This window comes from Podarcis cretensis (assembly GCF_951804945.1).
Source record: "Podarcis cretensis genome assembly, chromosome: 3".
Lineage (NCBI taxonomy): Eukaryota > Metazoa > Chordata > Lepidosauria > Squamata > Lacertidae > Podarcis > Podarcis cretensis.
The window spans coordinates 55,975,471-55,989,716 of NC_137172.1; the positions used below are offsets into that span (position 1 = coordinate 55,975,471).

General features: G+C 42.3%; 1 protein-coding gene across 13 annotated transcripts in view; it reads right to left on the reverse strand.

The window, feature by feature from the left end:
- ARID1B (AT-rich interaction domain 1B) overlaps positions 1–14,246 on the reverse strand; it is a 365,703-nt gene that overhangs the window by 15,105 nt on the left and 336,352 nt on the right. For all 13 annotated transcript variants that reach the window (XM_079971468.1, XM_079971467.1, XM_079971476.1 and 10 more), the window contains 5 exons: positions 14,032–14,241; positions 12,698–12,902; positions 1,490–1,628; positions 540–712; positions 67–217 (listed from right to left, as the gene is read on the reverse strand). In XM_079971468.1, the coding sequence (XP_079827594.1) occupies positions 67–217; positions 540–712; positions 1,490–1,628; positions 12,698–12,902; positions 14,032–14,241 (878 nt within the window). The remainder of the gene's footprint in view (positions 1–66; positions 218–539; positions 713–1,489; positions 1,629–12,697; positions 12,903–14,031; positions 14,242–14,246) is intronic.

The following is a 14,246-nucleotide window of genomic DNA, read 5'->3' on the forward strand; positions in this document are numbered from 1 at the left end:
ATGGTGTGAAGTCATCAGTATAGAACGCCATTGTAAGGGAGGAGCAAAAAAGACAGAGTCACTCACCTCCGGTCATAACCACTTCCGTAGGCAAACTGCTGGCGCTGGCCCATGCCCATATTGGACATTGCCCCCGAGGGAGTCTGGTTGTACATTTCCTGCATTCCACTGTTGGGCATCTGTCCAGGGGTCATGAAGGGTTCACTGTTTCCAGGCACTGCAAGCAGAGAAGAAAACAGGTGTGCACCTGAAATTAATTGGCGTTTACTCCCAAATAGATGTGCGTAGACTGTAACCTAGCAGTGCGTTTTTAATACTTTGCTGATAATCCTTTCCCCTTTTATAGAAATATCCTTCCGTCCAAACCACACCAAACCCTGAAAGAGCACTTATAGCTTATGAAATGTAATAAAAAGCAGAGAGCAGTGAGAACAGTATCATACAGGGTTTTCCCCTTTGCATCCCTGGGATGCAAAGAAAACAAATCACCTAAATTCACACACACGTACACATAAAGTTGCTAGGAAACCAGAATATACCTTTTCTCATCCCACCAAAAGGGTCCTTATTCGGTTCGTAGGGCATTCTTCCCATCATATCTGGCATATTCATAGACTGCTGATAAGGTGCATTTGGGGTCATGGAGTTTCGCTTTGGGAATGTCGAATCACTTACATCTGAAAAGGGATCATGCACACTAATGGAACTATTTCTAAAGAGACAGAGGAAAAGAAAGCATTAATGTCATGGAAACAGAAACACACATTGTGATACCTTATTAGATGGTGAGCCATGTAGTTCAGTGAGTTAAATTGCTCTAAAAAACTCCATCGGTTTTACACTTTTACCATTTTACTTTGACAGCCCACTTTCAAAACCCAGTTTCAAAAACATTCTAGGCATTTGTGTTTTCATATAGTAAACTGCCCTGTGATCCTCAGATGATGGGTGCTACAGAAATTTAATAAGAATAATAATAAAGTGGCAGTGGGACACACACACACACCTTTTCATAAGTCTCCTGAAGGAATGCAAGTGATATGAGTTCCAGAGTAAAAGACTCAGCCTGCAAACTCACATGTAAGCTGAAACTAGCTAGTCTCAAGACAGAGCCTGGAGAAACCTGTATTTTGACTTCAGCAATGAGTGCAAATCTCAAGACAAAGCCTGCATACTCAATGGGTGTGTGTGTGTGTGTGTGTGTGTGTGTGTGACCATTATAAGAAGCTTCCTCCCACTTTACACTGAGTCCATGCAATTCATGATAGCACCCTCTTTTGCATGACTGGGCACTGGGGTCAGGATCAAACACGGTGGGGCAAGGGATTATGGAGTTTAGATTCCATGACATGCAGTCATGTCATAGATACCAATGCGATTTCCACAACAACAATACATTGAATTCTGAGCCACAAGAAAACATCCCTGAAAGAAAGATACAGCACAAAGTCCAGACAGGCTCTAAGAAAGGGGAAAGAAAATATACTACCTGTTGCCCTGCAGAGGTGTCATTTGTCCATGAGGTGTAGATGCTGGTGTTGGAGGCTTGAGGTCACCTGGTACTTCAGTCATGGAATTGCTACCAGTTGACTGAGGTGTCTGTGGACCTTGAAGGGAACCCGAATTTGCTGGAAGATTCAAAACAGGAGAATAAATATTAGGCATGTGGGGAAACAAATAACTATGAAACCAAGAGGGGGAGACAGAGAGCAAGTGCCCATCAATATTTTCTTTTCTCTGAATATACCTGGTGCCTGAGATGTTTTATGTTACTAAATTTCTGTCTTTTGTATATGTAAGAGATGAGTCTACTGCTTAAGCCAAGATGGTTGGGATTCAGGATGGTGGTTGAACACACCTCTAAATAATGGGTCGCATTCCCTACGTCTAATCCTCTCACTGGATCACTAGATGACTCACAAGAAACGATTAAATTAAGAGAATGCTGATCCTCCCTCATCCTACCCCAGACACCAACAAAAAAGGCAGAACTAATCTTCTGATTAGATGACTGTTCCAAGGACCATGTCATCTCAAGTGATGCATGTAGAAGAAAAGTTCCTATTCTAATAAAGCTTAGACATAAGATGCCTTCTGCAAAGGCAGTGATCCTAATGCCTCACTATGTGTAGAACCCCAAATTACTTTTATAGTAGCCTATAAATATGGGAATTGACAGATTTCTAGTCTCTTGAGATTACAGAATTATCCTTAGATGAATATAATAGTGTCTAAATCAGTTCTATAAATAGGTGCTATTTGAATCTTTGGGGTTTGTCCTGTCCATTTACTGCTTCCTGAAATACTGGAACCATTAGCAATGGCTATTTCTGATTCAACAAATACAGACCTGAAAAAAGCTGAGAATTCATAAACTGTTGACTAGAAAATATCAAATACTCATCTCACACTATATTTCAACCTTTCCTCAGCTCATTAAGCATCAAATTTTTTTTAAAAAAAAGGAGGAGTGAGATCAACAAGAACAACAAAAATAATAAGAACTGGACAAAGCTGGAAGTGGGAACATTTGGGACATCCAGATTTGACAGGCTTAAAGAAATAAAATTGGAGTTTTTACTCCTAGATATAAAAATCTGGATGGAAGAAATGGGCCTTTTTTGAGACAGACTCCTTCCAAGATTGGACATTCGAAATTAAAGATGACTGGGAAAGGACTATGGCTTAGAGAGATGTGGGAACTCCAGGAAGACATCAGACGTTGAGGAACATTGGGAACGCAACCGGGAAAGGGGGGAGGGAAATTTGGAATCCAAAGGGTGTAAAATTATTTTTTTATTTTTCTTCTATTTTAATCTGTATTGCATATTAAAGGGGGGAACTCGCGGAAGGGAACAGGTCGATTTTAGGGGATGGGAAAATATTTTTAAAATTGGGTCAATGATAATAAGTTTAAATTTGGGATAAGAACTTGTTGAATTTTCTTGTTTATTTGTAAGAATTGGAATACAGGAGGGGGAGGGGAGGGGAAGTCCCGAAAAGATTTTACTGGGAAAAAGATTTTAAAATTGGATGTTTTTTTTTTATTATTTTGTTGTAATTGGAAAATGTTAATAAATATCATTTAAAAAAAAAAAAGCATCAATTTTGCTTAGCCATACCTTAATTCTAACTAAATTCAGTCAAAGAAACAAAAGCTAATTGTTTGTAGAACATACTTGTAACATTTACAGGAAGCACGAATATACTCTGTTTTGGGGGCAAAATAATGATCTCTCTCACAGTGTCTAGTCATATAAATATGTCTGACATAAAAAGAGAAAGGAAAACAAGATGCCCAACTGTGAATTTGTAGGCTAGGTTTCTACCTGCTGGTTGTTGTTTTTGAAACTACTAGCTATAATAAACAGCTGCAAAATGTGGCATGCAGTGGAAGCCATAGGCTTGAGCCTCAACTGTGAAACAGAAGAGCCAGTTCTAAGGATCTGAGTGTATTTCAAAGGATTTTGAAGTATTGCTTTCCAATACTTAATTTTTTTACTGATAATCTGTCTAGTCTGGAGAGGTTCAGGTCAGGCAACAACTTTACTGTGGTGATGATGATGATGATGATGGGGTTCTTTTGGGTGGGTGGGTGGGAACTTATCCAAATAATCAAGGTCCAATAGGGTCTGTGGAAGAAGTTTTGATGAGCCCCAGGAGGACTAGAGCTCATCACTGAAGAGACCTTTATTTTTGGGTTCATATGGTTCTAATTTGTTGCACAGAACTAATACATCAAAGAGTTATCTCGGAGGTCATGGTGGAACTCAGGTGCCCAAGAGGTCTACAGCTTTGTTAGTCAATGACCCCTGAATTATTGCTAAGGAAGACTGCAGGAAGTCATTGGTGTATTAGTATTAATATTCGTTAGTCACTTGTCTCACATTGATCCGAAGCAACTTACTCTATACGCCACTACCACTTTTTGTGACATTAAAATATGTACCGTATTTTTCCCTCTATAACAAGGAAGGGGAAATGTCTGTGCATGTTATAGAGCGAATGTGTGGTCCCTGGAGCCGAAAAAGCAGGCAAAAATCAAATTGCGCGTCTCCTAGAAGGGAAACTTGAAAAGAGGAAGTGGCTGCTTTCCTGCATTCTGCCTCAGGGTCTTACTGCCCACCCTCCTCTGTTTCGTTGCTGTGTTTGCTCAAACGGAACAAAGAGCAGGGAAAGCCCCTCCCCTCCAGGCAAGAGGAGGGGAATTCCTCTGTTCCGGTGCTGCTGGGGGAGAGGGAGAGAGAGGGGGGGAGGGAGAGAGAGAGGGGGAGGGAGAGAGAGAGAGAGAGATATGGCTGGCTTGGGTGGGGGGAAACTTTTGCCTTTCTTTCCTCCCTCCGTTAAATCCCTCTCCTGCATTCTTAGCCAGCTGCTTCTCTGCACACCCCTCTCATGTCCCTTCTTTGTTTTTCCATCGCTCCCCACTTAAAATGTGGTTACAAAGCATAGATCCACATGGATCCTCAGGAGCTTTGCATTGGGTCACCCCAAATTCACCATCAGATCACATAGCATGTCCATGGCTACAGCCTGTCCCCCCAAAATCACGCACCCACTGTTGCCTGGGGCTGCAATGGTGCAAAAACGTGGTTAAAAAGCATGGATCCACATGGATCCTCAGGAGCTTTGCATTGGGTCACCCCAAATTCACCATCAGATCACATAGCATGTCCATGGCTACAGCCTGCACCAAAAAAATCACGCACCCACTGTTGCCTGGGGCTGCAATGGTGCAAAAATGTGGTTACAAAGCATGGATCCACAGGGATTCTCAGGATCTTTGCATTGGGTCACCCCAAATTCACCATCAGATCACATAGCATGTCCATGGCTACAGCCTGCACCAAAAAAATCACGCACCCACTGTTGCCTGGGGCTGCAATGGTGCAAAAACGTGGTTACAAAGCATGGATCCACAGGAATTCTCAGGATCTTTGCATTGGGTCACCCCAAATTCACCATCAGATCACATGTCTGTGGCCACAGCATGAAGCCCAAAAATGATACATCCACTGTTTCATTCAGAATGTTTTTCCCCTTGTTTTCCTCCTCTAAAAACGATGTGCGTGTTATGGTCAGGTGCGTGTTATAGAGCGAAAAATACGGTAATCAACACTTTTAAAACCAAAAAAGACTTTTAAAGTAGCACTGGGGGGGGGGGCAGTTTTAATTACAAATTGTTAAACTCCCTGCCTTTCCTTCTCCCAGCTCCCTACCTATCCACTCTAAACCATTAAGATACAGAGTCTACAACCAGAACCAACCGCTTTCAAAGGAATGGGCAGTCAAAGGAACATTCTCAACCCCAGCTCTACCAGAAGTAATGCCAATGCAGAAATGACAGGAAAATCCATAGTGGCACTCCAAAAAAGGACATCCATTTCACGTACCCTTACTGCAATCCCATATTCCCCTCTCAGAGAGGGGCTAGGGCCTTCAAACCCAAATAATGGAGTATCTGGTGTAACTCAAGTTAAATTTCTACAGGATATAGCATTCATGCTGCCCTTCCTGCACAAATGCACCTAGCTGCTCTCAACACACTAGGATCTTTCCAAATGCTTAAAAAAACAAAAACAAAACATTTCCCCACCCCCCACCCAGGTTGGGCAAATGGAGCCCTGTGGAACCTCAGAACCAAGGGGAAGAGAAGCAGTATCCCTGCACCACATTCTGGGTTCTGTTTGTCAGGAACAAGCAAAGCCAACTGAATATTGTGCTCCTAATGTCTATCCTTTCAAGACAAAACAGGCTAAGAACCTTAGAAAAGCCCGGCTGCATCTAAATAATGGCTCTGATCTCACCCCGTGGCTACCCAGATTCCTATGGCAAATTTGCAGGCACGACGAGTACAAAATGACATTTTCTATTTGTGCTTCCCAGCAACTTGTATTCTGAGACACACTGTCCCCAATACTGGAGGTAATACCCAGCCACCATGGCTAGTACCCACTGATAGGCTTATCCTTTATGGTTTTGTCTAATCCCCTTTCAAAGTCAACAAGTTGGTGGCCGTTACATCTTTGTGGGGCTGTGGATGTCATTGTTTAACATGCTCATCATACATGACTACCTGTAAGATCTAGGCCTGATTGGATACCCATAAACATGTGCAGGTGGGGAGAAAAAGATGTGTCAAGGAATTAAGGGCTGAAAAGGAAGAAAAGACTGTGCTGAATCTGTCTTTTTTAAAAAAGCAAGCAATTCTTTTTAAGTAATAAAAATCAGACAGAAGGTGACCTGAAAGAAACTTAGCTACATCACCCAAAGGACAGGAGCAGGCCGAAAAGTGAGTAACAAATTCTGAATGTGGATCCTGTAATGCGTCAAAAGCTTGGGATCAACTCTTCATGGCTAGGAGTGCAATGTGGATAGGAGTGTCACCGTGCAGTGAGTAGCAGATGCACCACAGCAGCACTTGGTGAGTTGCTAGAATAGTTTCAGACATCTTTTTCATTTGCCATGCCCACCTAATCATACTATCCAGTTAATAATAAAAAGGAGAGGGGAGGGAAAGAATGAAACCTCTTCTACTTGTCAGCAGTCTCTTGGCTATTCCCCCTCCCCCCCAAAAAAAAATCAGGCTGGAAATGGGGGGGAAATGACTATAACCTCTTGGAACTTCATTAATAAGAGGCCTAACATGCTCTCTAGGATATCCCTACCTTTTGCCAGAAGCTACAAATGTATACTCTAAAGTAAACAATGGAAAGGTTACTGAAGGTTAAGTACATTCACATACTTCAGTCTTAACAGCCAGACGCCACGCTGGGAACATAATTTACACAGCATGAACTCAGTGCCCTAATTCTGACAAGGGTGGGGGAAGCGGTGGGAGGTTTCGCAGGATGCATCACATGTCCACAGTGAATGGAGGTCAATCAAAGGGCACCTTTGTTTATAACCCAGACCCCTCTCTCGTTTATCTTCCGCTGGGGATTCCCTGGTTGGCTGCATGACAGATTTTGTGACATCACCTGTCAGCTAATAATAGAAATTCAGTCAGCCACCTGCCAGCAAAGATAGATGGGTTTTTGGTTACAGACTTACTAATTAAATGACTGGCTTACACCCGCCTCCCCTCTCCTCCCGCCTCCTTGTGTTGCATCTCAGCTGCCAAGGAAACCCAGGGAGCAGCTCCTCAGTGCTCCCGGTTGTAGCAGAGTCTCAAACTTTTACGGATTTGCTATAATGAGCCCTCTGCTAACATCACAGAGGCAGGAGCCTTTGAAGTATTTGGCTCAGTTCTCTCTGACTATCTGGTGAAACAGAAAAACAACCAACAGATCCACATATCAGCCAAGGATGAGGCCCTATGAACCCCGCAGCATGCAGGGATGTTTGCAAAAGCTCATACCTTGGGGCAACACCTTGGCGTGTTCCCTTCTGATAGGATTTATTGAGTAGGAGTGAATGGCGTTTCATGAATCGCAGCAGATGCTGCACACATGCATTCAGATGGTAATGACTGGGTCAGAAATATTCTAACACAGCACTACACACCACTTTCAAACAAGTTAGGATTGTTAGGATCAGAGCCTTAAAATGAGGGTATCTTGGCTGATATATGATATATGAGAAAGTCTGCACTCCACTGTCTGTCTTGCTCTCTAAGTGTAGCTGTCCAGTTCCTCCTGACGAATTGGTGAACAATATAAAAGCCACAGGGAGAAAAAACAACCCAGAAAACATTGGCTAGAAACTTCTTTTATGTCAAGTGGCAGAATAAGCACTTGTAAAGCATGCACAAACAGGTAACGTGTATGAAAGTACTATGTATACATGGTTGCATTTGCTGTGGGTGGCATGATATCGTCCTTTTTTTTTTTTTTGAGGGAGAAGGACGTGCCTTTACTCCTGAGATACTACAATGATATTTGGCACACATATTCAGGATAACATTCTACATTTTAAATTAGAACCACAGCTCTACTCCCTCACCTGTTTGCTGCAAATATATCAGAATTTATTTCCATTTAAAATGGGAATACAGTCATACCCGGGCTACAGACACTTCAGGTTGCGTTTTTTTTGGGTTACAGACCCGCCGAAACCCGGAAGTACCGGAATGGATTACTTCCGGGTTTTGGGGGCTGCGCATGTGCAGAAGCGCTAAATCGCACTTTGCACATGCGCAGAAGCACCAAATTGCAACCCACGTGTGCGCAGACACACCTCTGCGGGTTGGGAACGTGCATCCCGCACAGATCCCGTTTGCAACCCGAGCGTCCACTGTATATGATGTGATGTACTCAATATTGTAATGAAAAATAAATAACTAATTATTTTTAAAAATAATTTATTGCCACGCTCATGGCAAAGACTCATTTGTCCATATTCTTATTATAATGAAACATATGAAAGCTAGCATGCATGTTTAGAACACCTTTCTAATTTTCAAGTTGAAATATTACAATCCTTTTTCAAAGAGCCCAGTACAGCTGTAAAATAGTGTGCTGGCATTTCACTCTTAAATACTGAACATGTAAAAACGAAACATACAATGTACATTGTAAGACACTATTATTTGGCTGAAGTTAGACCCCAAAACCACTTTCAGTGGGATGGGGCGGGGGAAAAGATTCAAAACACAGTGCAAACCAGTATCAAAAGTGAGACATTTCAAACACTAGTACAGTATGTAAAATGAAATTTAATTATATCTTAAATAAAGCCAGTGAAGTGGCGAGGAGGAAACTGGAGAGCATAATTTAGTCTCATATATAAATCCCCTTTCCTACTTTCAGCAGATGCTGATGAGAAATCTGTTTGGTAATTGACTTTGTACTAGTAAAACGTAGTTCAAAGGAGTGAAAGCAGAAACACCGACAGGACTGTTTCCTGTTTTTAGTCGTATCTTATTCTGCTCCGAAGCCACAGCAAGTTTATCTAGCCCAACTTGCAACATGAGTTCTTTTGTGTGGTTTACAGTGCCAATGGGTTCATAAATTGTTTGAAAAGAACAAATGCTGGCAATTAGGAGACCAGTCCTTATGCATTTTGCAGAATCTATATCTCAGCAGGATTTCATGTGCTAAAGTTCTTTCATCTAGAAGAGTCTTTCTTGGAGTAGACCTGTTTTACATTTCCCTCTCCCACAGTAAACAAAACACACCTTCCTTTTCAAGTCCCTAAGCTCTGGGGGTTTTCGGGGTGTGTGGGAAGAGTTCCCATTTTGACCAAAGACAAGTTCTTTGAACTAAGTACAATACTGTTGATGATATATTTTGTACTTGAAATCTGTCAGTTTCATGCCAGTAAGAGGGTATAGAGGTGTAAGGAGTGGTGATAAGAGGTAAAGAGAGGTTCAGTTGCACAGGGGTGGGGTGGGGAATCCTAACACTTACTCTTCTTGTTGTAAGTTTGTGGGTGTCAGACCCATTCTAACCCCTGGACACAGCAAATGTTAAAATATAAGCAAGGCTAGCTTCCTGTGTTGAGGCAATCACATGGGTGATGGGCCATTGGAACAAAGGAAATGTGATAGGCCCTAAAGAGAACAGAGGAAAGGGGGCTCTGTGCCAGTCAGCAAATGGATGGGGTCCCTTCTCTACCTTTTAGATAGTAAAGGTAAAGGGACCCCTGACCATTAGGTCCAGTTGTGGCCGACTCTGGGGTTGCGGTGCTCATCTCGCTTTATTGGCCGAGGGAGCCAGCGTACAGCTTCCAGGTCATGTGGCCAGCATGACTAAGCCGCTTCTGGCGAACCAGAGCAGCACACAGAAATGCTGTTTACCTTCCCACTGGAGTGGTACCTATTTATCTACTTGCACTTTGATGTGCTTTCGAACTGCTAGGTGGGCAGGAGCAGGGACCGAGCAATGGGAGCTCACCCCATCGCGGGGATTCAAACCGCTGACCTTCTGATCGGCAAGCCTTAGGCTCTGTGGTTTAACCCACAGCACCACCCGCATCCCATTGTGAGAAGCAAAAAGTCTGAGGGCAGTTTGCTGTGATGTGACTAAGAGGAAAAAGCTGCAGGCTGGAAAGGCAGAGAGAAAGCCATGGCTGATTTCTGCTTGAATCCAAGGTTGTGGCAATTGGAGACACAATACCGTTGTATTGAGATAGGGATGGCATGCAACTGTATCTTTTTACTTTGGTTTTCTGTCTTTCTAGAGTGTTTATATGTTGCAATAAAAGGACACTAAATTGCTATGAAAATTTCCTAGTTTTTGTGAAGGAAAAATAATACTTCTCGTCATAGCTGGAAATGAATTTTCCTATCATAATGCGCACCACATAAAAAATGGACAAGAAGGGATATTTGAAGGTATTTATGAATGGATATATGATCCCATACCAAAAAAGGCAAAATTGCTCTAGTTCAAAATATGTTAATTTGTTGCAAGTGATTTAATTAATTTAGGAAAAGAATAAACAACACTAGAACAAAAAATCTTAGGGCACTTAAGACTAAGTTTTATTATGGCATATGCTCTTATGGGCTTGAGCCCACTTCAATAAATGAAAGAAACGTTACCCTCAGTTGGCAGACACACATACATGCAAATACGCATGCATGGGCACAGAGGAAAAATGGTTTTTTAAAGCCGTGGTCATGTAATATAAGGGGTTGCAGTAGGTCTGTGACATTCCTATACAGAGCCCAGATGTATATATGATAAGAACAGTATACCCCATTCATAACAGCAGCCACTGTGATAATACTATCTTTTTACTGTAATTTAACAACTGTAGTGGGAAAGAAATCCAGAATACTGATTAAGCCCAAATTGAATAGAATCTACTTTACTGATAACATTTTGGTCCAGCAATTTCACACTGGAGCCTCTGCTTTAAATCTTTTTTGTTGAAGGATGATAACTTTGACGATGCTGAGAGGTCAGCAGTGTAGTGACATGGGAAAATGAAATGTTCTCCTACTGGTTTCTGAATGTTGAGATTTTGTTGTCAGATTTGTGTCCAGTTTCTCTTGTGTAGAAACTGACCTCTTAGTTCTAAACAGACCCTGAAAGGGAATTGTGGCAGGTGTATACACACAAACACAAACACAAACACAAACACACACACACACACACACTGTTAGAATTCCTGCTCCATGATTGCAGTCATGGGATTTTTGTCTTTCACATGACGTGGTATGTTTTGACTCCACAGAGTGGGAAGTGACAAAGACAGGATCTTTGTGTTCTGTGTTCCGTGAAGTGGGACTATTGTCCTTTGTCCTTTTTCTCTTTGCTGTCTGATGCTAGAGAGAGAGGGAGCCATGTTGCAGTGCTTCGTGTGTGTTTATATGTAAATAAAGTAGATTAGCCAAAATGCTGAGGTCTGTCACGCATGATTCGCAAACTCTGTGGATCCCTAAGTATGTCGGTGTTGGTTGGCATCGGTCGCTGTGATGTTCGGGCTGAAGAAAGCTTATGAAGCTCCCGAACAATCAACCAGGAGGGAGGGAACATGCCAGTCGGGCATGTGTCTCTGCCAGGGTCCTACTCGAGTGTAGGCTGAACTCCTGACACACACACCTCACATATAAATAATACTGGAGAATGAGTAGATAAGAGCCACTGATCATATGGGCTGTTTTTAATACTATCATCTGGAAAAAAACCTGGGGACTGAGTTCCTGTGCCAAGCTATCTGTTACTAAACCTAGCCTCTGCATTTCTTGTAACTGTAAATACAGTGGTGCCTCGCAAGACGAAATTAATCCGTTCCGTGAGGCTCTTCGTATAGCGGTTTTTTCGTCTTGCGAAGCAAGCCCATTGACAGCTTAGCGGATTAAGTGCTATTAGCGGTTTAGCGGCTTTTAGCTGATCAGCTGATAAGCGGCTTATCAGCGGATCAGCTGATAAGCGGCTTAGGGCTTAGGAAAAGTGGGGAAAAAGTGGGGAAAAACCCACAGGAACTCGCAAGACATTTTCGTCTTGCGAAGCAAGCCCATAGGGAAATTTGTTTTGCGAAGCGCCTCCAAAACGGAAAACCCTTTCGTCTAGCGGGTTTTCCGTCTTGCGAGGCGTTCGTCTTGCGGGGCACCACTGTAATATATTTTGAGACATTAGCAAACAAATTCTACAGTGCCAAACAGAAGCTAGCACTAGTCCTCAAAGAAAAGACGGAAGGGCTGATGCCTCTGCCACCCATCTGTGCTCTTGGTCTCTTTGTTCCTTGCCCATGTGATCTCTACCATCACAACCCTCTCACTTCCTTCTGCATCCAGTAACTGCTCCCATTCCTGATTCCTCCCTGTCTTTCAACTCATCTCCCTCAATATCCTTTCCTCATTGTTCTGACATATTCATTATTGAAGCAACCATTGTTCCGCCTTCCCTCAACCCTCTATTCCTTCTTCTTCTTTTCTGCCAGCTCTCATTCACTTTCTCTGCCTTCCCCTGCTGCTTTCTCTCTCAAACTTCAACCTACTGTACGTTTTTGTTCCAGGGTCTTCCCCTCCTCTAAAGTGCAATCTCCGTTGCCTATCACCACCAAAAATGTCACTATGTTCTGTACAAATGATGAAGTGTAGGTGAACACACAACATATTTCTGCAAATGTCAATATGAAAGCATATAGGTTATATAGGTTGCTGAAGATTAACAGAGGGGCTTGATAAATTCAATAGGAATATCCCAATCAAACAGAGGCTCTGGAGGTCTAGAGCAAAAAGTAACTACGTCTCCTTTACATTTTAAGAAAAAATGACCAATGTTCCTGCAGTTCTTCTGCTTACCAGGAGATGGCGGCTGAATCTTAGGTTGTTTCTTGGTATCTCCCGTGCTGAAGACTTCTGGAGGGGGCTCCTCCCCTCGTTCAATCTTGCATTCAAAGGCAAACAGGTACTGGATATATTGTTTTTTCAGGGAGCTGGCTGCGCTGCTTGAAGTGCCAACATTTAGGTTGGTTGCCAGCTCACGCCACTTCTTATTTTTATTAACCTAGCATAAATAAATAGCAGAATCAGTGGATTGCAACCAAGTGGACTGATGAAAGCCAGGAGACATTTGAAAAAACACAGCACTTAATGCCTTGGTTTGTTTGTTTTATTTGCCTCTTTTAACTAATGCTCATTACTCCCACACTCATTTGTAACACACAAACAGCATTTACACTTATAAAACCATTAAAGAACCTGTTGATATAGCTATACAAAACACAGTATCTTCTGCCAGGCATACCTTCTCTACTCTTTACACTTGGGGAAGGGCTGGGGCTTGTAATGTGCAGTTAGCCAATCTATCTTCCACTTACTATGTACTTATTCGCTCTGGCACTCAAACAAGCATGCAGACTCCAATTATAAACAACAGTTTCTAAAAACTAATTTAAAATGGCAATAATAAGGCCTTTTTTCACTGCTGAAGTGCTCTGACATTGATATAAAAAATTAAAATGAAAGGCCATGTCTCTTCCAAAATAGCCACTAGTTGAAGGATCATTTAGCTAGTAATTCCTAATTCAAGTGCTGTAATGCCAGGGCTTCTTGTGATGGAGATCAGTGGTCTCTTTGCAGAACAAGATATACAGTCAAACAAGATTCAAAATGAATTATAACCAATTTTGAACATACTAAGGTGATTCAGTGAGTTTCTTTATTGAAAGCCTTACATATGGTGGCCGACTAGAATGAATCTTGCTTTATGCCGTACGATATCAAAGCCTGTAAGTCTTAGAGCTGCACAATGACATTTTTCTGTGCTTGTGATGAGAAAGAAGTGTATACCTTGTGAATTCTTGCAAACTAAATTCCAATACTGCATATACCAGCTCTGAAACACAGGTGCATATGACAAAACAGACACTTGTGCATTTTTCACAGAAATGGTATACTGAGATGTATCGTCTACAGCTGTAGTGGAAAGACATAATTATTATTTATAGTTTCTAATATCTATATGCTATCCAAGAAAATACTTCCGCACATATGCTCAATAAATCCAGAATAGCCCTGGTTCTTAGACTTGGGTGCTGCTAACACAGCGGTCTGACTTCACCCCCAGAGGCGCACTCCATTGTCTCTCCAGACAGATGGATGCCAACGAACACCAAGACATAAGTATTTCTTACCTGCGCTAAACCTCCAATCTCCTTAACACAGACATACAGCCTGAAAAGATCTAGTGGCTTCTTGCCTACAGCAGGCAGACTGGCCACAGGCGTTCCCCTCTCTTCCATGAAGTTGAGATACCGATCCACCCACATTCTGCGCTCTGGTTCGTTTCCCAGCTCATACATTTTTGTGATCTTCTCTCCAGTTGTGGTAGACGAATTTGATTTCTAAA